Source organism: Oculina patagonica, chromosome 7 (genome assembly GCF_052425735.1).
Source record: "Oculina patagonica isolate OP01 chromosome 7, crgOcupat, whole genome shotgun sequence".
NCBI lineage: Eukaryota > Metazoa > Cnidaria > Anthozoa > Scleractinia > Oculinidae > Oculina > Oculina patagonica.
Window position 1 is genome coordinate 24,272,420 of NC_135764.1, and position 21,469 is coordinate 24,293,888.

The following is a 21,469-nucleotide window of genomic DNA, read 5'->3' on the forward strand; positions in this document are numbered from 1 at the left end:
ATTTTGTCACCGCAATTCGAATTTCCTTAGCAATTAGGACAAATAGCAGTTAAAATTCTTATCTCTTCATAGGTTTAGGCAAAACTAAACGCAAAGTTCCAACTAAACATAATAAATTTGTCGCCAACACGAAGCAACTTTATAATCGCTACATATTTCGTGCTCGTTCCCTGCTATCGTAGAATTTTTGGGACATCAAAAGCAAGTCAGAATACGGTAAGCATAAGTAAATTTTATCTTAAGTATTAATGGGGGCTAGTCGTCCAGAAAGTGGGGGCTAGTCGTCCAGAAAGTGGGGGCTAGTCGTCCAGATTGGGGGCTAGTTGTCTGGGGCTAGTTGTCCGGGGGGCGAGTTGTCTGACATTCTCGTGATTCGAGAAAATGAAATTTTGATCTCTGTGATCTGTTGATTCATCATTTTTTGCTAACCATGAACCGTGCCCCCCCCTCCCCCCCCCCCCCGGTACGACCCTCTGCATTGAGGCAGAGATTTCTTTGCTTGAATTGGGCTTATTTGTTTATCTCCAAACCCTACTCTACGAGGACTTTTTCTCGGTCAGTGAGTGGTTGGTTTCACTGACGACTTGTACCACTGACTGAGAAGCACGCTCCGACTCTCGCCCCAGGCTATCTGGAAAGAAGTGACGATGATTGCGTGACGAAAGTAAATCACGAGACTGCAGACGAAATGAGTTTGCATAATTTGTGATATCTGCCTCTGTTTTCGAAGTTAAACTAGCTGTGCTGTTAAGGGTTTATAGAAATCCTATAAGAACAGGTATGTCGTCTGCTTTGTTAAACAACTTGTCAAACTTATACTTCAGCTAAAAATCACGGATACAAATTTTATTTGCATTTGTTAATTTATTGTCAAGCACGATCGATGAAATCGATGACAGTGCAAAATGAGCAGAGCGCCGTGGATGACAGTGCAAAATAGGTTATATTCTGAAATCCAACATTGAGCTGTACATGTAACTTATTTATAATAACAAATTATCACAAACAGGAGCAATGGACGCCATCAAACAAGCGAGACCAGATTCGTTCATGTCGTTCATCGCCTATCTTTCACAGCCGATCGCTCTCATAACAGCTGGTGTTATTGTGTTGCTATATATCTACTGGCGAGGCACACCAAATCAAGCCATTCTCAAGAAAACCAACGCTCCTGGTCCCAAACCATGGCCATTTATCGGCAACGCTCTTGACTTCAGAAAATTTAACGGAACTCACCTATTGTTGAGCGACTACATTCAAAAGTACGGCAAGGTATTCGCGTTAACACTGGGAAGCAAGCCGTCTGTTGTGATCGCAGATCCTGACATGCTCAAGCAGATCCTTGTAAAAGATTTCTGGAACTTCCAGGATCGTGCTATCACAGTGAAGATCCCTGGCCCGATTGGGAAGAGTGTTTTCTTCGCGCGTGATAACGCGTGGAAGCGAATTCGCACCACGCTAACCCCGACTTTCAGCGCGAAAAAAATGAAAGGTATGGTTTCCATGATGGAAGAATCGTGTGACAGGTTAATGGCAAAGATCGAGCAAGTTGCTGATACAGGTAAGTAGCGAGTTTTCTATTTTAAAATGATTGAAGCTAAGGCATGTTATGTATCTATTTATTGTCACCAAAATGCAAAATGGCGAAGCTAAAAGTGTAAGTTGAGGAACAGGGAACACTGGAACGCTGGATTGAGGAACGAAAAGGAACCGTGAACACGAATATAATAATTAAACCATTTACAAATAAATTTGCACGTTCTCTTTAATATCATTATTGTCCTGGCTTCCTACAATAAACGTCACGTAATCTTTCCTTGCGTCACGTTATTAGTGGCGGATCTAGTGGTGGGGCCCATGGTTCCCGGGCCCCCACCTTTTAGGTCAAACTGAGGCTCTAAGGACCGAGAAAAATTATTTTCAAGAGCAGGCCCCCCTCTTATTTTAGGGTCTGGATGATCGCTGTGTGACTATAGCAAGGTTAAGTCCATTGCTGGCTTGACAAAAATCAAATTTCATCAGTCCCATTCTCCTCTGCGGTTTCCGAACATGTTTTGTACTTTTCGTCGTTTCATGCTATTTAGACTTGCTCCAAGTCTAGCTCTCATAAGTCTCCAAAGGGAGCGAAGCGAGCGTTAAAGGGGCAATGTCACGATATTTAAAATTAAAGGAAACCCCAAAATAACAGTTTTCTAATGAAGAAAAACAATAAAGGAGTAATAAAAACGTAAAATTAACCAAGGATGGTTTCAACTGACGAAGATTAAGGCGGATTACGAACGACAGACTTGAAAAAACTTTTTTTTCAAGATGCGTTGTCCGTGACATAGCACCCTTAAGGTGGCTTTATACAGTTTTAAAGATGAATTCCAGTCCGTACTGCACAATCTCGGCTGCAATGTTTATGTGAGCCCACCACGAACGAATGTTTACAAGCAAAACTAAAAATTCCGTGACAAACTTACCTTTTTTTTCATTATTAACACCAGATATCCTTGCAGAACAAATGAAGAGCGGCGGGAATAAACGGCCCCTGGACTTTCTGACTAAATCGAACATTATCGAAACAGCTCCAAATTGCGCATGCAGGTTTGTTTACGTGTGCTAAACACTGTCCTGTGTTGCATTCGGCTGGTCTTTTCTTCGTTTTTCAGAAATTATGTATGCAAAAAAAAAGGCATTTTGCAAGCTTACGTGCTCCCAGTCAGCTAGCAGTCTGAGTTTTCCAACGCATCGCGTGTACATCTTTCCCTGTAGGGTTTTCTAAGCGTCTACAGAAGACGAGAAACCATTTAACAAGCATTTCTTCGACTCGCTGCGCATGTCTTTTGTTGATTTGAGTAGCGTAGGACTGGATACTGCATTGTGACGTAAGGTCACATGTTAGAGGCGGAAGAGTTTGAATTAAGCGAAATGGCGTGTCTGTGAAAGTAAAACGGAAAAGTTTATAGTTTTAGCTCGATTGCGGCTGCCAGGTGGTTGAAGGACATCATTAAGTCTGAATACCCGTAAGTTTACAGCATCGCTCGAAGAACTGAGTGATGTTTCTGCCTTTGTTTTGTACAACAGCGCTGTTTAGCGCTTCGGAAAAAACGTTGCAAACAAGGTAGTTTGAGCCTGGCCGCATAGAAGGCCTAAAACAAGAGGTTTCTTGCCGGGAACTTCGTCAACGCGAGTTTTACAGGGGCCGCTTGGGTTCTGCCGCGACAAAGTTGCCGAGAAGTGACCTGGTTTTAGACTTTAAAAAATTCTTTATAGGTTTGGGGGGGGACCTCCCCTTGCAAAATTATTTTCTGTGCCTCATTAAATATTCATCAATCAATCAATAAATCAATCAATCAATCGATTCGTGCCTTAGTTTATCTTGTTTTCGCGGGATTTTGTAGATGTGTGATGATGTAAGGAGTGGAGATAGAAGTGAGAGCAAGCCGGCGGCACTTAACTGAAAGCAAAACTAGTATAATGTGACAACACGAGCAAACCTATTCAATCAACAATCAGTCTTTATTTCACTTTCACCTCAAAATTACAGCTAACGGTAACAGATTACAGTAGTCTTGCCCGAAACAACAAAAAGAAGCTAACCGCAAGCAGACTGCAGTGAAAGCTAGCCGCTTGAAACGCTAACGCTAACCCTAACCCTTAAACTTGGGTTTAGCTTTTTAACCCTAAATTTGAAATGAAACCCTAGCGTCAGACCCTAACCCTAACCCTTGGGGTTTAGGGTTAAGCTTTTTTCGCTAGGGTTAAGCTAAGGGGTTGGGGCTAGGCCTGTAATCCCAAAACTTTAGCTGACTTCATCGTTTTGAGAAACAAAAGGTTTCCTTTGTTTATCGTTTGTAAAAGAAAAGACAAAAGAAGCCGCGCGAGCAAAAACCTTGTCTTTTTGCATGTGTAATTTTTCAAAAACGAAACAAAGACCAGTGAAATGAAAGACAGGACAGTGTTTAGCACACGTAAACAAACCTGCATGCGCAATTTGGAGCTGTTTCGATAATGTTCGATTTAGTCAGAAAGTCCAGGGGCCGTTTATTCCCGCCGCTCTTCAAATAATAACGAGTAGAAGAACCTTGACGCTATTTCAAACCGACGTTTCAGCTCATCGGAAATTCTTGAACGAAACAAACTGTAATGGCGGACTAAAAAACTTCATGTATGCTGTCACTGAAGTGTAACGTTTCAACGAATTCAAAACAAAAACGAAAACAAACCCCGAGTCTGCGCAGTATGGACTGGAAATCAGCTTTAAGGGGGGAAATGAGCCCAACTTTTAACTGTCTTTAAAAATATTCAGGAATGTTATTTCTTTCTCTTATTACTGTTTCTTAAAGCGTACCCATCATATGCGCATGCGACATTTGACCAATAAGAATGCTAATATATAATCAATAGAGCCAAAATGAATGGCCGAGTGCTTAGCAGGGGACTGGGCACTAGTTGTTTAAACAGCGTTTTTCTCAAAATCTACCCGTATGACCCCACCTCAAAATTTCAAATTGGCTTTGATTTAACATTCATGCAAAATAAAATAAAAATCTGTAAGACAGAATTTGAGCTATTTTTTAAAGAGGCAAAATATCACATTTTCCTATCTTGCGAAAAATCTGTCTTACAGATTTTTATTTCATCCTGCATGAATGTTAAATCAAAGCCAATTTGTAATTTCTGAAATTTTGAGGTGGGGTCATAAAGGGTAGATTTTGAGAAAAACGCTGTTAAAACAACTATTGCCCAGTCCCCTCCTAAGCACTCGGCCATTCATTTTGGCACTTTATTGATTGTTTATTAGCATTTTTATTGTAAGAAGATAAAAAGCGTTCTCTGGTAAAATATTTTAAAAATTATTAGCTTTCGACAGCCAGACTGCTGTCTTCGACGGATAAAAATGAAGTGATAAAATGGACCTAAAAATTTGAATATGACTAACGAATCGCATAAATTAAAAAGTAAAAGTATGTGTAAAAGAATGTTAAACGGAATGCTAAAAGTGTATAAATTACTGTTTGTTTAAAAGAATGTTATATTGTCCTGGCAGAGGGCACGAATTGTTGTCGGCCTCGACCGTTTTTGCCGTGTGCCACGATTCAAGTGTCTTTCTAATGCGATTGTTGCCCTTGTCAATTATCTCCGCGTTTTCAAAGTCGATGGCGTGATCAAGAGTCCAGGCATGTTTTGCTACATTGGAGCCTTTAGCGCATTGTTTAGTATTCCTGATATGTTCTTTACGCCGTGTGCTAAACGATCTTTTTGTCTCGCCGATGTAACTCCAGGGACAAGACGCACAAGGGATTTTGTAAACAACATTGCACTGGTCGTCGACCGGAGGTCGAAACTTGGGGACAGGGAACTCTTATTGTAGTGTCTTGATTGGTTTGTTGGTTACTCGGATCTCGGATATCGTGACTTTTGAGAATTCTTGTAAGAGGTTCGGTAATGCCTTTGATGTAAGGAAGGACCGCGAAACTCTGACTATTCATTGGATCAGCCCAACTGAAGAACATCCCAACCAGTTCTTCAGGTGAAGGTGTTGGGGGGTTCGAAGATTTCTTTCTTATGATATCAGCTGTGACTTTTGGTGGGTAGCCATTAGATTGTAACGCGATGCTAATGCGATCAATTTCACGGGCTTTTCTAGATTCCGAGTTTGGTAGTTTTAGAGCTCTATGCAGAAGTGTCGCTGCAGTGCTGATTTTGTGCTCTCTGTCATGATGTGAGCGAAAGTCAAGGTATCTATCCGTGTGTGTGGGCTTCCGGTAGACATCAATGTTGAGCTTATTATTGTCGCGAGAAATAAGAGTGTCGAGGAATGACAACTGGCCATTAGATTCGTGCTTAATGGTGAAGGAAATATGCGGGTCGATAGAGTTCAGAGAATCATGGAAGGAAGCAACAGCATTTTTCTTGATGACACAAAAACTGTCGTCAACATAGCGTTTCCAGATTTTGGGTGGAACAGGGGTTGAATTGATTGCTGTTTCTTTAATTTCCTCCATACATAAGTTGGCTACAACGGGGCTCACAGGACTACCCAAATGGTCAAATGTCGCATATGATGGCTATACGCTTTAAGAAACAGTAATAAGAGAAAGAAAGAACATTCCTGAATAATTTTTAAAGACAGTTTAAAGTTGGGCTCACTTACCCCCCCCCCCCCCCCAAAAAAAAAAAAAAAAAAAAAAAACTGTATTAAGCCACCTTAAATAAAGATTACTGAAAAGGACTTTGAGAAAATATATATATGCTATTTATTTTCAGCTTTGTTCTCTTTCCCTTCATTTAGACACTTCTGTGGACATGTTGGACTGGTTCAGTAGAATGACGCTAGAAGTGATACTTGACACCGCCTTTGGTGTCCAGACGGACATTCAAAACGAGAAGGAAAGCGAGCTTTTGGAGAGGGCAAGAGAAGTCTTCCGCACGCCTTGGATCGTAGGCATTTTAAGACGGTTTCCTTTTGGTATTTACCTATTGAGGCTGCTTGCCCGTGTCCGTGGAAGAAGCCACTACTTCGAAAATGTTGCGAAGGGCATTATACAGAAGCGAAGGCAAAGTGGGATAACCGGACGGCAGGACCTACTGCATCTTATGCTGACAGCACATGAAGACATGACCGAGGAAGGTATCAGTAAACTCACTGATGAAGAAATAGTGGGCCAAAGTGTCATCTTCCTTTTTGCAGGCTACGAAACTTCAAGCAACACGCTTGCCTACATAACGTACCATCTGACTGTAAATCAAGACGTTCAAGACAAATTAAGAGAGGAAATCAAACAAGCCGTCAAGTCAAAACCCGACAGTACGCTCTATGACCTTGCTCATAACATCGAGTACCTGGACTGTGTCATAAGCGAGGCTCTGCGATTGAATCCACCTCTAGCGCAGTTGTCGAGGGAATGCGTTAAAGATTATGACATCGGTGGCATTCATATTCCCGCGGGATTGGAGGTGATCATTCCCGTGTACTCCATCCAGCGTGATCCCGAGGCCTGGCCCGACCCGGAGAGGTTCGATCCCGAGAGGTTCCGAAGACCCGCGAAGGACAACCGTCACCCGTACCACTTTATGCCGTTCGGAACAGGTCCAAGGTCCTGCATCGGGATGAGGTTCGCACAGATGGAGATCAAGATTGCTCTGGTTAAATGTCTGTTGAAGTACAAATTTGTGCAATCCCCAGAGACGCAAGTTCCTCTGGCGATTCTACCGGGTGCCACACTTACCCCGAGAGACGGAGTCCACGTACGGATCGAGCGAGTTTAGAAAATGTAAAACCGTTCGTTTTGAATGTTACCCCATATTTTGATCGACTGAAACTAACCTGCTCTTTTACGATAGAATGCTCGCACCATCCTTTAGTAATGCCATGTTACACGAGGCAATTTTTCTTGCAACTTCCATTGCCAGTTGCCAAAACAATTTCACCTGTAAAGCCCTGGCCAAACGGACTCGCGAGTGCACGCAAGTTGTCAAAAAAAGCCATTTAAATGCTACTGCGCGTGCTGCAATTCATTATTTGAAGCAAGCAGCAAAACTTGCGTTGGGTGGCCAAACGGTAAAAAACTTGCGTTCACTTGCCTGCAAATTTGATCTCGACCAAAGTGAACGCAAGTCATCGCAAGTCAACGCAAGTGCACGCAAGTACTGGCCAAACGGAGACGCAAGTAAACGCAAGCTGAAAATTTGCGTCCACTTGCATCTCCGTTTGGCCAGGTCTTAAAACCCCGTCTCGCAGCGTTGCGAGACAAGTTGCTGCGTGTGACATGTCAATCGCGACTTGCAACGCAATTTTATTGAAATGAGTCATTTAGAGTGCTTCTTTTGCGCGCGGTAGATTTCAAGATTGCAAGTTGCGAACGAAAATTGCCAACGTGTGACACCCCCTCTGCAACTTGCAAAGTTTTTCCGTTGTCATCGGTGCAGGGGAAATTGCCTCGTGTAAAATGGCCTTTACGTAGTTGTTTTCTATCCGTAAGGTTAGTGTAGTCTAATTTTAATTGTTGCGCGTAACGAAATAAGAGTGGCTTTCTACTTCTACAAATTGCGTGTAAAGGTTCTGCAACATTCCGGGAACGCCGCGGCACATAACACCACTAGAAAACAACAGGCGAAAACTGTCAGCGTCCGCGGGCTTATAAGACACGTGTGGTACTGGGCGGAAACACCCCGTTTCCATCCTCTGCCCTCAAAGGGCGGGGAACTTGCGTCAAAACTGTTTTAGTGTTTGCTTTTTTCTGATTGGGCAATATTGAACTTTTTCGACACTTCCTCTCTGGATAAAGTTTTTTCTCTATTTGGTAGTTTTAGCTATTGTGCATCGTTCAAACGCCTATTGGTATCGTGCCTTTGGTTTTTCGTGAGCATGTATCAATAAATCGGAAAAGGAAATGTAGTTTGAACAACCCGTTAACAATGATTGATGCTTTAAACACTGACATGTGAAATAAATTGACACCACTGTAGTTTTCTGGCACGTTTCAACTTTTAGTTTTCACCAAATAATGCAACCACCATCATTCTCAGATGAAAATACAAAGTCAAAGTTTTATTCAAATGACAAGCCAAGTAAAAACAAAATCAATAAAAGAAAGTCAAGTCAGGCCAGTTTTTCAGGGTTTAGTATTCTTCTCCCTCCTCTTCACCTTCCGCATCCACAGAATCGACACCCACTTCTTCGTAGTCCTTCTCCAGGGCAGCCAGATCTTCACGAGCCTCAGAGAACTCGCCTTCCTCCATACCCTCACCCACATACCAGTGGACAAACGCACGCTTGGCATACATGAGGTCAAACTTATGATCCAGACGGGCCCAGGCTTCAGCAATAGCTGTGGTGTTGCTCAGCATGCACACTGCTCGTTGCACCTTAGCAAGGTCACCTCCTGGAACAACTGTGGGTGGCTGGTAGTTGATGCCGACCTGAAAAAAATTGGCAAGATACCTTTCACTTCCAGTACGCGTGCTGGCACAAATAATTGAAACAGAAATGACAATCAAGAAACAAGGGTGAATAGGACCTAGGTCAAACAACACACCCTTGTATTTGGTAATTTGTAAAGGACTACATGATGTCCAATTACTAGATATTTAGAGACCGATAGGTGGTAGGCAGAGTCCAATTTGGCAGATTGAGAATTTTTTTCAAATGTACAGCAATGTAGAGCTATTATTACACGACTAAGGCGGTCCGAGGGCCAATAACTAAATCAGCCAATCAGATTACTTTATTTCCGGTCCCGCGAGGGCCGATAAAATCCAAGTATCGGACCGGGTTTTGTCCCGGATGATCCCGCGCTAATGCCCGCGCGATTTAGTGCAAGATTTTTGCAAGATATTTTTTTTTGCAAGATTTTTTCGGAGTTTTTATTGCTTTGAAAATGAAATGACCTTAAACACAGAAATAATTATAAGTCCTTTAGCGCGCGTAAAAGTTTTGCAGCACATTGTTTTCCACGACATCTACCGGGTAGCAATTCTCACTACACAAGTTTCCAGTCCTGTAATAAATCTCTTATTAACAAAGCTTGCTCGGGACCGTACTGGGCGAATATTGGCCCTCGGTCTTTTTTGTACGGACCTTGCTGCGCTCGATCCGTACTGTCAAGACCTCGGGCCAATATTCGCCCAGTACGGCCCTCGCGCGTGGTTAATAAGATATATTTACGTGTTAGTTATATCCAAACCCTATTGTCCAAATTACTCATTTATGTGTACTCGTATCGAAATCAAAAATTAACAAACACAAACAAACAGTTGAACACATTCATTTTGGGCTGGCAACATAATTAACAGAAAGAATGTCTTATCTCAGTGAGAATTTTTGGCAGCTAATTTTTCCTATTACTGCCTTCTTTTTCACATTTTTGTGACTAGCACTTCCAACACTCCAACTGTATCACAACAAGCTTTGTTCTCTTTTCAAATACACCCAACTGCCTACCGCCTTCCTCTACCCGACTACTTATTATGTGAACAAGTCAGTGAGCAAAACAAATGCTGTTTTTGGTTGATTGTTATTATCCAATCAAAGAATGACAGGAGCACTCAACAGTTCTCTGAAAGTTGCCACACCATGATAAAAATCAGTTGCTTAGCAATAAAGAGACAAAAACTGCTGGCTCAGTCCAGTCTCAGAGAGAACAGAATTTTGCCATCAACTGGCACTATCCACCCCAACTGAAATACCAAATTCCAACCAACCTTAAATCCAGTTGGGCACCAGTCCACAAACTGAATAGTCCTCTTAGTCTTGATGGTGGCAATGGCAGCATTGACGTCTTTAGGTACAACATCACCCCGATACAGCAGACAGCATGCCATGTACTTGCCATGACGAGGATCGCACTTCACCATCTGGTTTGCTGGCTCAAAGCATGCATTGGTGATCTCAGCCACACTGAGTTGCTCATGGTAGGCCTTCTCAGCAGAGATGACAGGTGCATACGTAGCCAGAGGGAAGTGAATTCGTGGATAAGGCACCAAGTTGGTCTAAAATGTGAAAAAATCCTGAAGTTTAACTGACTTTATTCTTAAGTGCACACAACCCAGTACCCTTTTATGTTTCTTATTTGGTTACATTTCAGAAGTCTCAGATGCACATGTTGATTAGTTTTATATCCAAAAAGGAAGCAGGTCACTGGTGAGAACCAATATCCACTTGCTCTACCAATTTAAAACAATGAAAGATGTTACATAATCTAAAGTGAGCAACAAAATACATTTTGATAAAAAAAATAATAAGGATATTGTCTGCACATGTACTCTTGCATTTTGTATAAAGGGGAAAAATCAGTTTTTAATAAAATCTACAACTTTCTACAATAATCTGTTTTCATTGACAGTCAAGTCAAGCTACTGTACTATATGTGTAATGTTTACATGAGAACCTTTTGACAAAAACAACAGGTACTTCCAGATTAAAAAAAAACTTTTTTCCAAAATCAAAAAGTGCAACAAAAAGTTGTTTCTAATAGCCAAGGGTAGGTTCTTACTTTGCAATCTCATTTGAGCAAACATTTTATTACTTTCAAATTCTATTTTTAGACTACTGAAAGTGACTGTTGGGCTTCTAAGCTCTCTAGAACATTTTCAGGGCTCTTTTTAACATTTTCTCTACAACCTGGTAATTTGGATTCAAGTGATTGATAATTAAGTATCCCTGTTACCTGGAATTCAGTCAAGTCAACATTCAGAGCACCATCGAATCGAAGTGATGCAGTGATGGAGGACACAATCTGTCCAATCAGTCGGTTCAGGTTGGTATAAGTGGGCCTCTCGATGTCTAAGTTTCTGCGACAGATGTCATAAATGGCTTCATTGTCCACCATGAAAGCACAGTCTGAGTGCTCCAGTGTGGTGTGGGTGGTAAGAATGGAATTGTAAGGTTCCACCACAGCTGTTGCAATTTGTGGAGCAGGGTAGATGGCAAACTCAAGCTTGGATTTCTTGCCATAGTCAACAGACAGGCGTTCCATCAGTAGCGAAGTAAAACCAGATCCAGTGCCACCTCCAAATGAATGGAAGATTAGGAAACCTTGCAGTCCAGTACATTGATCAGCCTGAGAAACACAAAAAACATTTAACACTCAGTATATTAATTTCAGGTCATAATAATTATTCTCAGGAGTACTTGGGTTTAAAAGTGACAGGAGGTGTGAATGAAGCCAAACCTGATGAAAGAATCCCCATTGGCCAAAACTACACCCCACCCCCACCAAAAAAAATACAAATATGCCTTTCTTCATATCTGAGGGGAAAAAATCCAGAGGCTGTTATAAAAAATAATACTGTATAATATCAGAAACTCATAAGTTTTGAAATGTGTAACGCACGTTCACAGCGTTTGAATATTCATTTTGCTAAGTACCATATTTGGAAACACTAAGAGTTTGTACACGAATGCTTTACATACGTATAAACGACATACGTAACCACATTTTCGGTTTTGCGGTGAGATACTTGAATTCCGACCTAAACGCCGTAAAACTAAACAAATTCATTTATCATTTATCCAAGTGATGTTCTCCAGACTACTTAACGACGACAAAACAGGAGAATTTAACCAAATTCAATTTTATTCAACCAAGCTTGTTCAAAAAGTAGAGTACGCCATCGAGCACGAGCGCTCGCTGTGAATTCAATTCAAATTTTGCAATTTTGATTGGTTAATTTTTTTCTCCTGATTTTCCAAATATGGTACTTAATGGAAACGAACGTGCAAACGCTTTGTACAATGTGAATCATGGGGAGTTACACGTTTCAACCCTTATGGGTTTGTATTTCCGTCTTATAGATGAAACTACCAGAATTATGTTGCTCAAGATTTATTTAACCTTTACAGTCAGAACAGCTCAAGCTTTCCAATCAAGGGTGAATTACGGAAATTTGATTTCATTCTTTGCTTCACTATTCCATTCTTGAATTGGATATTTCAATGATCAAACGGCGACTCAATTCAAAACTCAAATGTTGGTTGGATTGTTGTCTGGCTTCATGTGGCAGGCACATAGGAATTTGGCCAGAATTTGCATAATTTCGGTTGCAACTAGTTTTCAGCCACAGAAAGTTTTCAAGTATAAAATGCAGATCCAGATTCAAACTATTAGGCCAAAACCAGCACGAATCTGCAGATTTGCATACCCTTATTCATCTCTTCTCCCCTCACCTCACCTAAAAGGCTAACCTTTACTGTGGAAAGTGGTATATAAAAGGTAAAAGGGTAAGGGATTGGGCCTTGGGCAGAGCCTCCCCATATAAAACATTGTAAAGTATCACCCCTACCACCCCCACCCCTCCTGGGACAAAAATATTTCTTACCAGCTTGCGAATCCTGTCAAGGACTAGGTCGATGATTTCCTTGCCAATGGTGTAATGACCACGAGCATAGTTGTTGGCAGCATCCTCTTTACCAGTGATCAACTGTTCAGGATGAAATAGCTGGCGGTATGTACCAGTGCGGACCTCATCTGAAACAGAACAGGTTAAATATAAACAGAAAGTCACTAGCAAAGCTTCCATTTTCAAAATGACTGCCCAGGGGGGGGGGGACTTGTATATGAAAGGGGTGGGGATGCTCGTCTTGCTCTGGGGTGTTAATTTCGGATTTTTGGTCTCGCTTAGGATGTTCCGGGCAAAATGCCAATAATTTTAGCCATAATGGTCTCATTTAGGGCTGCAAACAAAGTAATATACAAATATAAATTCTATTCTTAGTTCTTTGGGTCTTTTAGGGGTCAAGAAAAGCTTAAGCTACACCCAAATTGGCCTTATTTAGGGGTTCTTTTCAAAATTTCAGACAAGCATCCCGCCCCTTTCATATCTGTAGGGGTCCCCCGGGGAGGACAGCTGACAGCTCGATCATCATTTGCAAAGTGGGATATATACTGATCAAATTTTGGAGTTGGAAATCTTCACTTTGTGCACTCTTTTTTCTGTCGACTCTCTTAAATGAAAAGGAAATGAAAACGTAGCTAAAGTATGGAGACTGTGAACATCACAGAAAGAAACTTTACAAATTGCCATAAAAACACTACCTGTGTATTTCGGGCCAGGTTTTACTTCTAGTCAAAATGGCTGCCAAAACACTAAAATTCAATGTCAAAGATGTATGCTCTTGAACATGAAACATTCCCCCCCACAAGCGATTAATGAAATGAAGTTTATAATAAATTGAAGAATCTTTTTTTTTCTTGTGTTAAGTCCATTTTATAGCTAATACTACAGCCCTAATAAATATATCGACCGCTATCAAACTCGCTTATAGAAGGAACTTTCATACTCAGCACGAAAATTTCAATGTCTTCAATGGAAATGTCGATAAAAAAAATTCAAAAGCTGGTTTCCTTTAGGACCTACCTACTACCGTTGGTTCCAAATCAACAAAAACGGCGCGAGGAACATGCTTTCCCGCTCCGGTTTCGCTGAAAAAGGTGTTGAAAGAATCGTCTCCGCCTCCAATGGTCTTGTCGCTCGGCATTTGGCCATCAGGCTGAATTCCATGCTCCAAGCAATACAATTCCCAACAAGCATTACCAATCTGCACTCCGGCCTGTCCAACGTGAACTGAGATGCACTCACGCTGTGAAGAAACAAAAATAGGTTGGAAAATTGCTTAAAATTTTAAGCCGAGTCAAAGTCTTCACTTACAGTTCCTCGAGTGAAACCCCGTTTAGGAAATTCTCAGTGAATTCTTCACTACCGGACAAAAACTCTATTAAACAGCTTTAAGAGAACTCAAGCAGTGAATACAACGCAAAGAAAGGAAAAATCCAAGAAACCGGTGCCAAAAATGCGTTTGAATGCAGCGAAATTTGACCGCTACCGTTAAAATTTTTCGCCATCGCAGTTGATCGCAATTTGTCTTTCTGAAAGACGAATTTTAGTTGTTGTTCAACAATTAATCACCTATACAGCAAGTTAACTTACCATTGTCGATTCTGGCGCTTACTAAATAGACTTCTTGCACTAAAACGGTGAAGAATTACTCAAAGTTTTCTCGTAGAAGAAGCAACGACCCTTCTCAAGAAGACCAGCGAAAAAATAATGACGAAAGCCGATAGCCACGCAATTTTACCCGTTTTACACGTCAGATACACGTCAAATTGACGTATGTCGCTAGGCAACGATTTGAATTATGAATACGTCAGACAAAAATGGCGGGAAATTTCGCGCCTTTCTTTACCCGACACGTATTTTTATTTCGATTCATGACTTTCTTAGAAATTTGAAATTAAAACACAAGCATAACAGTCCAGACTTCTCGAGCTTTGCTTTTCACTGTTTGTTGTACGTAGTAGCAAATCGTCCTACACAGGAGCACATGCGCGCGTAGACTACGAGCATATAATAAAGCCCTGACCAAACGGCAATGCAAGTAGCGCATGTTGAAGTTGCGTCTCCGATTGGCCAGGACTTGCGTGCACTTGCGTTGACTTGCGTTCACTTTGGTCGAGATCAAATTTGCTTAAGTTAACGCAATTTTTTTACCGTTTGGCCACCCATCGCAAGTCAACGCATTTTTTGCAGTTTACTTCAGATACTGAATTGCACCTCGTAGCATTTCAAATGACTTTTTACAAACTTGCGTGCACTTGCGACTAAACTTGCGTGTCCGTTTGGTCACCCAACGCAAGAGTTTGTACGCAAGTTGATCTTGTGACTACTTGCGTCCACTAGCGTTTGGCCAGTGCGATACCGTAAAATTCCCGTTATAAGCCCCCCGCTTATAAGCCTCCCCCCCTGGTTATAGGCCAATCTACCTGGAAACAAAAAAATACATTCGATTATAAGCCCCCCGGATATAAGCCCCCCTCGACCGGACGACAGTACTGAATAGGGCTAATATGTTGCTTTATTATGCGTCTTTAACTAAAAAACGTATTTCCATCAACACTCCCGTGGCTCGTTTCGAAACCTTTTTTTTTTATTCCGCTTATAAGCCCGTTCGAAACGTTTTTTTTTTCATTCCGCTTATAAGCCCTCCCAGATATAAGCCCCTCCGCTTATAAGCCCACCCAAAACCCCTTACGAAGTTGTATAAGCCCAGGGCTTATAACCGGAATTCTACGGTATGCCAGCAGCGAAGCATCTAGCAGTAAGCTGCGAGTAGCAACAGGTTGCAATCGCCCTCGCTCGCTCGTCACTCCCTCTGCTATTTAAATTTTGAGTGCGCAAAAGAGAGACTGCAGTTTAGCAAGCGCACAAGTAAATCTCAGTAGGAAACAAAGACATGGTTTGCAGCTACTCGCCAAATTTCAAAAGTTAGGAAAAAACTTGAGACTTTTCGATTAGCATACTGTAAGAGAAGTAAGTCATGTTCAGTATTGGATACGCTGCTCAAGTTCAAAATGAACTACCGCCCCCAAAAAATAATAACAGCATTAACCTTTCAGGTGAGGGTTAAAATATACATGAAAAGAATTGTCTCCCCAGGCGAACTGTTTTTTTTCTTTTTCTTTTTTTTTTTTTTTTTCACCGCTTTCTAAGCCTGTATAATTGACTCAATAGACAGTAGAGATAATCCCACATTAGGGTTGATAGGTACATGAAAAGGGGCTTAAAAAATTCTGAGGACTGTTAAAATTGGACAAGGGCAAAAGCCAAGTCTAATTTTGCTGGCTAAGAAAGTTGGAGGAGCATCTTGTTGCGTTACATTTTAATTATAACGCGCGCGACAAAATTACTGCGAGCGCATATAAATACATTTGGTATAATTGAACGGAATGGAGACAATTCTGGGTGTAATCGAAATCAGAATTACGAGCAAGTTATTTTACTTTATCTTAAAAGAAATTAGGCAGCTTGTGTGGTATTTTCGGCTGATGATGTAATAAAGAAAGAATATTTCGGACACTTCAAAAATAACTGATTGCGTGATTATAGCCTGAGCGGCTATACACAAGCTACGTGATTATTATTTACAGTAATTGTTTCCGCTTATAGAGAAATACTCGCAACGCTCGCTTGCGATTGCATCAGTTTTCACTTCAGTTAATTCCAGTTACGTCTGAATAAGACAATTCATTATTTTATGCGTCCCAACACGCTATTAGTCCCAAAGGATTAAGCTGTTTACATGCTGAGCGAAATTATGCAAGATGGAGGCTGTTGTGACTGGGTCAAATTTACCTTACCTTTTCATCATTTTTGGATCAGTTGTGGTGTTCATCTCGCTGTTCTACTGGTGCGGGACGTATCGATTCTCTGTACTTAAAAGCCTCGGTTTACCTGGACCAAAACCATGGCCGTTTTTGGGAAATATCCTCGAGTTGAATACATACGGCGGGATGCACGCCATGTTCTTTGAGAACATGAAGCGATATGGCAAGATCTATGCCATGTGCTTGGGTCGACTGCCTACTATTGTCATTACTGAGCCAGAAGTCTTGAAGAAACTCTTGGTTAAAGAATTTTCGAGCTTTAGGAACCGATCGGACGCTGTGAATCCGCCTCCGCCGCTCAACTGCGGTTTGTTGGCGGCGAAAGATGAACAATGGAAGCGAATTCGCAGCATCTTGTCTCCTTCGTATACGACTGGGAAGATGAAACAGATGATTCCACTCATGGAGGATGCAGTGAATGTGTTAATGAAGAAATTGGAAGAAGTTGCTGACACAGGTAAGAAGGCAGAACTGTCCTTAGCTTGATGACCTTGGCTTGAATGAAGCAAATTGAAGCGTGACAGTAAAAGAAGGAATGTGTGACATGCAATGGACATGATCTTGTGCATGTATAATGACTTGCCATGCAAGAGTGCTCAGGGTAGAAATACCGTAGAATTCTGGTTATAAGCCCTGGGCTTATACAACTTCGTAAGGGGTTTTGGGTGGGCTATAAGCGGGCTTATATTCGGGAGGGCTTATAAGCGGAAGGAAAAAAACGTTTCGAAACGAGCCTCGGGAGTGTTGATCGAAATACGTTTTTAAGTTAAAAACGCACAAAAAAGCAACATTTAGCCCTGTTCAGTACTGTCATCCGGTAGAGGGGGGGGGGGGGGGCTTATAACCGGATGTATTTTTTTTGTTTCCAGGATGATGGGCCTATAACCGGGGGGGGGCTTATAACCGGAATTTTACGGTTTTCAGTGGAATATCGATTTTTCGACCCTCGGTTTCTCGACCCTCCCGAGTCCCGATAACTCGAACAGAAAGTGGTTTTCCTTTGATTTGCTTCACTCATTCAAACACTAATTTTACGGTCGATTTCTCGAACCAATTTTCGTTTTCCTTGGAGGTTTGAGAAATCAACATTCCACTGCAAACGGGATAGGTTGTAGGTCTCCACCAGTTTTTTTGGGTAGAACGATTTGACTCAGTGAGTAAAGGGGACAGTTAATGGGTAGTGGTTCCTAGACCCAGCAGAGCGCCCCCACATAAACTTTGCCAAGTTACCCCGGGAATCATTTGCGCCAGAGGGAACTGATAAGGTGATCCACAACCCCTTACGCATTGCCGAGACTATAAAGTCCCAGCCACAACCCCCATATGGTTCTATATGAGGCTGAGGTTAAAAACAACCTTCAGGTTCGCCCCTGGAGTAAACGGCGGGGTCTATGATCTTATGTGAGACCCTTACGCCTGGCTATGCCATGCTGATGAGTCCTAACAAGGACAAAACAGCTGTCCATGATTGCCACTCCACGGGTAATAGGCTGTGCGCAAGCGTACAGGTCCTGGCCAGACTGTGGAGATGTGTCGTGTGACCATTGCATTCAGATTGTTTATTATGGAACTGATATACCCAGAATATCTGTGACAAAATCCACATTCATAATTTCACAGCAGTGGATTAGGAGTACATGTAGCCTGTAATCAAGCTCTCTACTGAGAAACAGGGCAAAATAACATTTCAGTTCACTGACCGCTTCTGAATCTGACACCCTATTTATACGCCATAAAATCTTTTATTACGCACCATCCCGAAACCCGTCTCCACCCCATTGGAACGTCAGTTTGGTCGGAGAGTGAAGTCGGGCTCCGCCCTCACTCGCCCCAGTCAAGCTCAGTCACTTGCGCCTCAGCGCTGCAGACTTGTTTTTACAGGTACGTAATGCACGACTCGGCAGTCGGTTAATTTTCCGATATCTTATGTTCCCTTTTACAGAACGAAGTGTGGAAGTGTTGGATATATTCAGCCAGTTAACCCTGGACGTGATTTTGTCAGCTGCATTTGGAATCAAAACGAACATTCAAACAGATCCGAATAGCCCTGTCACTAAAGAGGCTGACAGATTGTTCCGCAGGGTGTGGTTGTCGCCTTATCTTCAGATATTCCCTTGTAGCTCTTTGATCCGCAGAACAATAGCATTCTTCCGACAAGGTGTTGCTTTTTTTGTGCATGCCGCTACAGAGATCGTGGAAGAACGGAAGAAATATGCCAACAAGGGGAGGAACGATCTACTACAGCTTATCTTAGCAGCTCACGATGAGCCTACAGTTCAAGGAGTCAGCAAACTCTCTGATGACGAGCTTATAGCGCAGTTGATTACGTGGCTATTAGCTGGTTACCAGACCTCCAGCAACACGCTTGCGTTCACTGCTTATCATCTCGCCATGGACGCGGATGTGCAAGAAAGACTGAGATGCGAAGTCGAAATTGCTATTCAAACATACCATGAGCTGCCTTTATACGAGCTCGTACACGAAATCGAGTATCTCGATTGCGTCATGAAGGAATCGATGCGACTTTGCCCTCCCCTTCACATTTTCAATCGCCGCTGCGAAGAAACGTGCGAGATAACCCCGGAGTTAACGATCCCCGCCGGTATGGAGATTACCGTACCGCTTTACGCGCTTCACCACGACCCCGAGGCCTGGCCCGACCCGGAAGTTTACAACCCCGAGAGATTCCGGGGCCCCGCCAAGGATACCCGACACCCGTTTCAGTTCCTGCCATTTGGTGCCGGGCCAAGGAATTGCATCGGAATGAAATACGCTATGATGGAAATCAAAGTCGCCTTGGTCAGGATATTGAGGAGGTTTAAGTTTGTCCAATCACCCGAGACTCAGGTGCCCTTAGTTTTGCATTCTGGAGTTACTCTTCGTCCCAGAGATGGGATATATTTACGAGTCAAGCGAGTTAAGAGTCTAATGTGAGGACAATCCTCTGCAGATATCATCTTGAGAAGGAACTGCCTCATAAAATTTGCATTTTGGAGTTAAGCCTGGTACTAGTGACGCAAGCACAGAAGCAAGCATAACAGCTCGAATTTCACCGTAAACATCGACCTCGACGCAAGCATATGCGCAAGCACAAGCACAGGGATCAAATATTTTACTTTTCTTGTGCTTGCGCTTGGGTTCGCGTTATGCCGTGTGAAAACGAAGCACCGCATAAGCACTAAGAGAACATGTACGACGTCTGGCCGTGTCTGCCCAATCAAAACACTAGTTCCAGATTCTCCCGCATTTGAGCCTTGAAACTAGTAAACATCGTGTTCTTATGCTTGTGCTTATGCTTATGTCGACGTTCGTTTTCACTTGGCACAAACTACTTATGCTGGCGCTTGTGTTTGCGCTTGTGCTTGGCGTCGCTAGTGAAAACCAGGCTTTAATACTGTCGATATACAATTGAGGATAAAAATAAGCGAAAATAAGCCACGACGTTTCGAACTCATCTTGAGTTCATTATCAAGTAGATAATTATGAGTAAAATAACGGTCGAGTTAAGTTTAAATGCAAATAGAGGTGATAGAGTATATTAGAATATTTTAAAAGCAGTCGTGGCTTATTTTCGCTTATTTTTATCCTCAATTGTATATCGAAATGTTCTCTCATTAGAATTTTTAATACTGTCAGTCAAGAAAATCAAATCAATACTTAGGAAAATCCCACACACAAGAAAATATAAGTTTATTTATTGCTTTTCATTGGACCTACGCCTTCGTTCAACCAGAGTAGCGAAATGGCTGAAAAAAGGCCTACAGTTTCCTGAACTTTCCAATTTAGGCTTGAAATATCTTTTTTAACTAAAGCATTGTCTTAAATTAACGTGTAAGCACAAAAATAAAGATTACGGCTTGATCCATACAATTGTCGATCTATACCTGACCGAATTGCATTTAATTAATTAGCCCAGTTGTTCAAAGCGTGGATCCACTGGATAAATCGGTATTCGGTGGATAATGGTTGAAAAACCATACCAGGCAATCCACTGGATACAGTAAAAACCAGCAAGTAAGAACCTAACATTTAAGAACCTTTAAGCAAATGAAAGATCATCCCAGTAATGTACTCAATTTAAGCAGTTGAGAAAAGCTAATTAGCCTAAATTTGTAATAACCCTTTATGTAAGAACCTGTTTAGGCTAACCTGAAAAAAGTAGGTTCTTACTCGCGGGTTTTTACTGTATATCGACTGGATGGTGATTTCTCCAGTGAATAGAGATACGGGAAAAATCCTATTTTGGGGATCACTGTTTGTTCAATTACTTTCTGTGGAGGATGCGCGATTCTCCTTAAGGATTGCAAGACCTCAAATAGAGACCTGAGCCAAGTTTAACAATGGGGTCCTCTTGACTAGTGACTTGAAGTGGGGGGTGGGGGGACTGAAGAGAACTCTTCTCTTAGTAAGTCTTCATTTTTTGGGCCCAGCCCCCCTCCCCGGCTGTACTACTCCCCTGTATACTAGTTTTTACCTTTTGGTCACCCAACGCAACTTCGTCAACACAGATTGATAGCACGTCATTCATATTCATTTTGTTCACAATTTGACCGCCTTCAAAATGGCTTTTTTGCAACTTGCGTGCGGGTGGGAGTAAACTTGCCAGTCTGTTTGGCCAGCCAACGTAAGTTTGTACGCAAGTTGAATCTGCGACTACTTGCGCCTCTGTATGTCAGGTCTTAAACTGAAGATGAAACATCCTTTATTAACTCTCCTTTTATTTACATCAGATTTATAACACACGTTACAGTTTCAAAATTGCACATGAACTTTCCAATTTAGGCTTGAAATATCTTTTTTAACTAAAGCATTGTCTTAAA

At 41.9% G+C, this 21,469-nt stretch overlaps 4 protein-coding genes across 5 annotated transcripts; 2 read left to right on the top strand and 2 right to left on the bottom strand.

Annotated features, from left to right (window-relative positions):
* Positions 1-682: 682 nt before the first annotated feature.
* On the top strand, positions 683-8,594 carry LOC144660476 (cytochrome P450 3A4-like). The gene is made up of 3 exons (XM_078521112.1): positions 683-778; positions 1,010-1,561; positions 6,281-8,594. The coding sequence occupies exons 2-3, from the start codon at positions 1,015-1,017 to the stop codon at positions 7,255-7,257; spliced, it is 1,524 nt and encodes a 507-aa protein (XP_078377238.1). The 5' UTR covers positions 683-778; positions 1,010-1,014; the 3' UTR covers positions 7,258-8,594.
* LOC144660988 (uncharacterized) lies at positions 5,235-6,056 on the bottom strand (the record flags this gene model as incomplete). The annotated part of the gene is made up of 1 exon (XM_078521712.1): positions 5,235-6,056. A coding segment is annotated over one exon (822 nt), but the record flags the coding sequence as incomplete, so codon positions are not given.
* LOC144660487 (tubulin alpha-1A chain) lies at positions 8,511-14,576 on the bottom strand. The gene is made up of 6 exons (XM_078521134.1): positions 14,416-14,576; positions 13,846-14,068; positions 12,808-12,956; positions 11,157-11,549; positions 10,192-10,479; positions 8,511-8,910 (listed from the first exon to the last, which is right to left on the bottom strand). The coding sequence occupies exons 1-6, from the start codon at positions 14,416-14,418 to the stop codon at positions 8,611-8,613; spliced, it is 1,356 nt and encodes a 451-aa protein (XP_078377260.1). The 5' UTR covers positions 14,419-14,576; the 3' UTR covers positions 8,511-8,610.
* A 1,716-nt stretch (positions 14,577-16,292) lies between these two features.
* Positions 16,293-20,517, top strand: LOC144660868 (cytochrome P450 3A2-like). Of its 2 annotated transcripts, XR_013572173.1 has the most exons (3): positions 16,293-17,106; positions 18,592-20,045; positions 20,286-20,517. XR_013572173.1 is itself a non-coding variant. In XM_078521597.1 (2 exons), the coding sequence occupies exons 1-2, from the start codon at positions 16,587-16,589 to the stop codon at positions 19,581-19,583; spliced, it is 1,512 nt and encodes a 503-aa protein (XP_078377723.1). In that variant the 5' UTR covers positions 16,293-16,586; the 3' UTR covers positions 19,584-20,517. The 2 variants fall into 2 exon arrangements, 1 of the variants encoding a protein (XP_078377723.1); XM_078521597.1 differs by having other exon boundaries at positions 18,592-20,517.
* Positions 20,518-21,469: the final 952 nt, after the last annotated feature.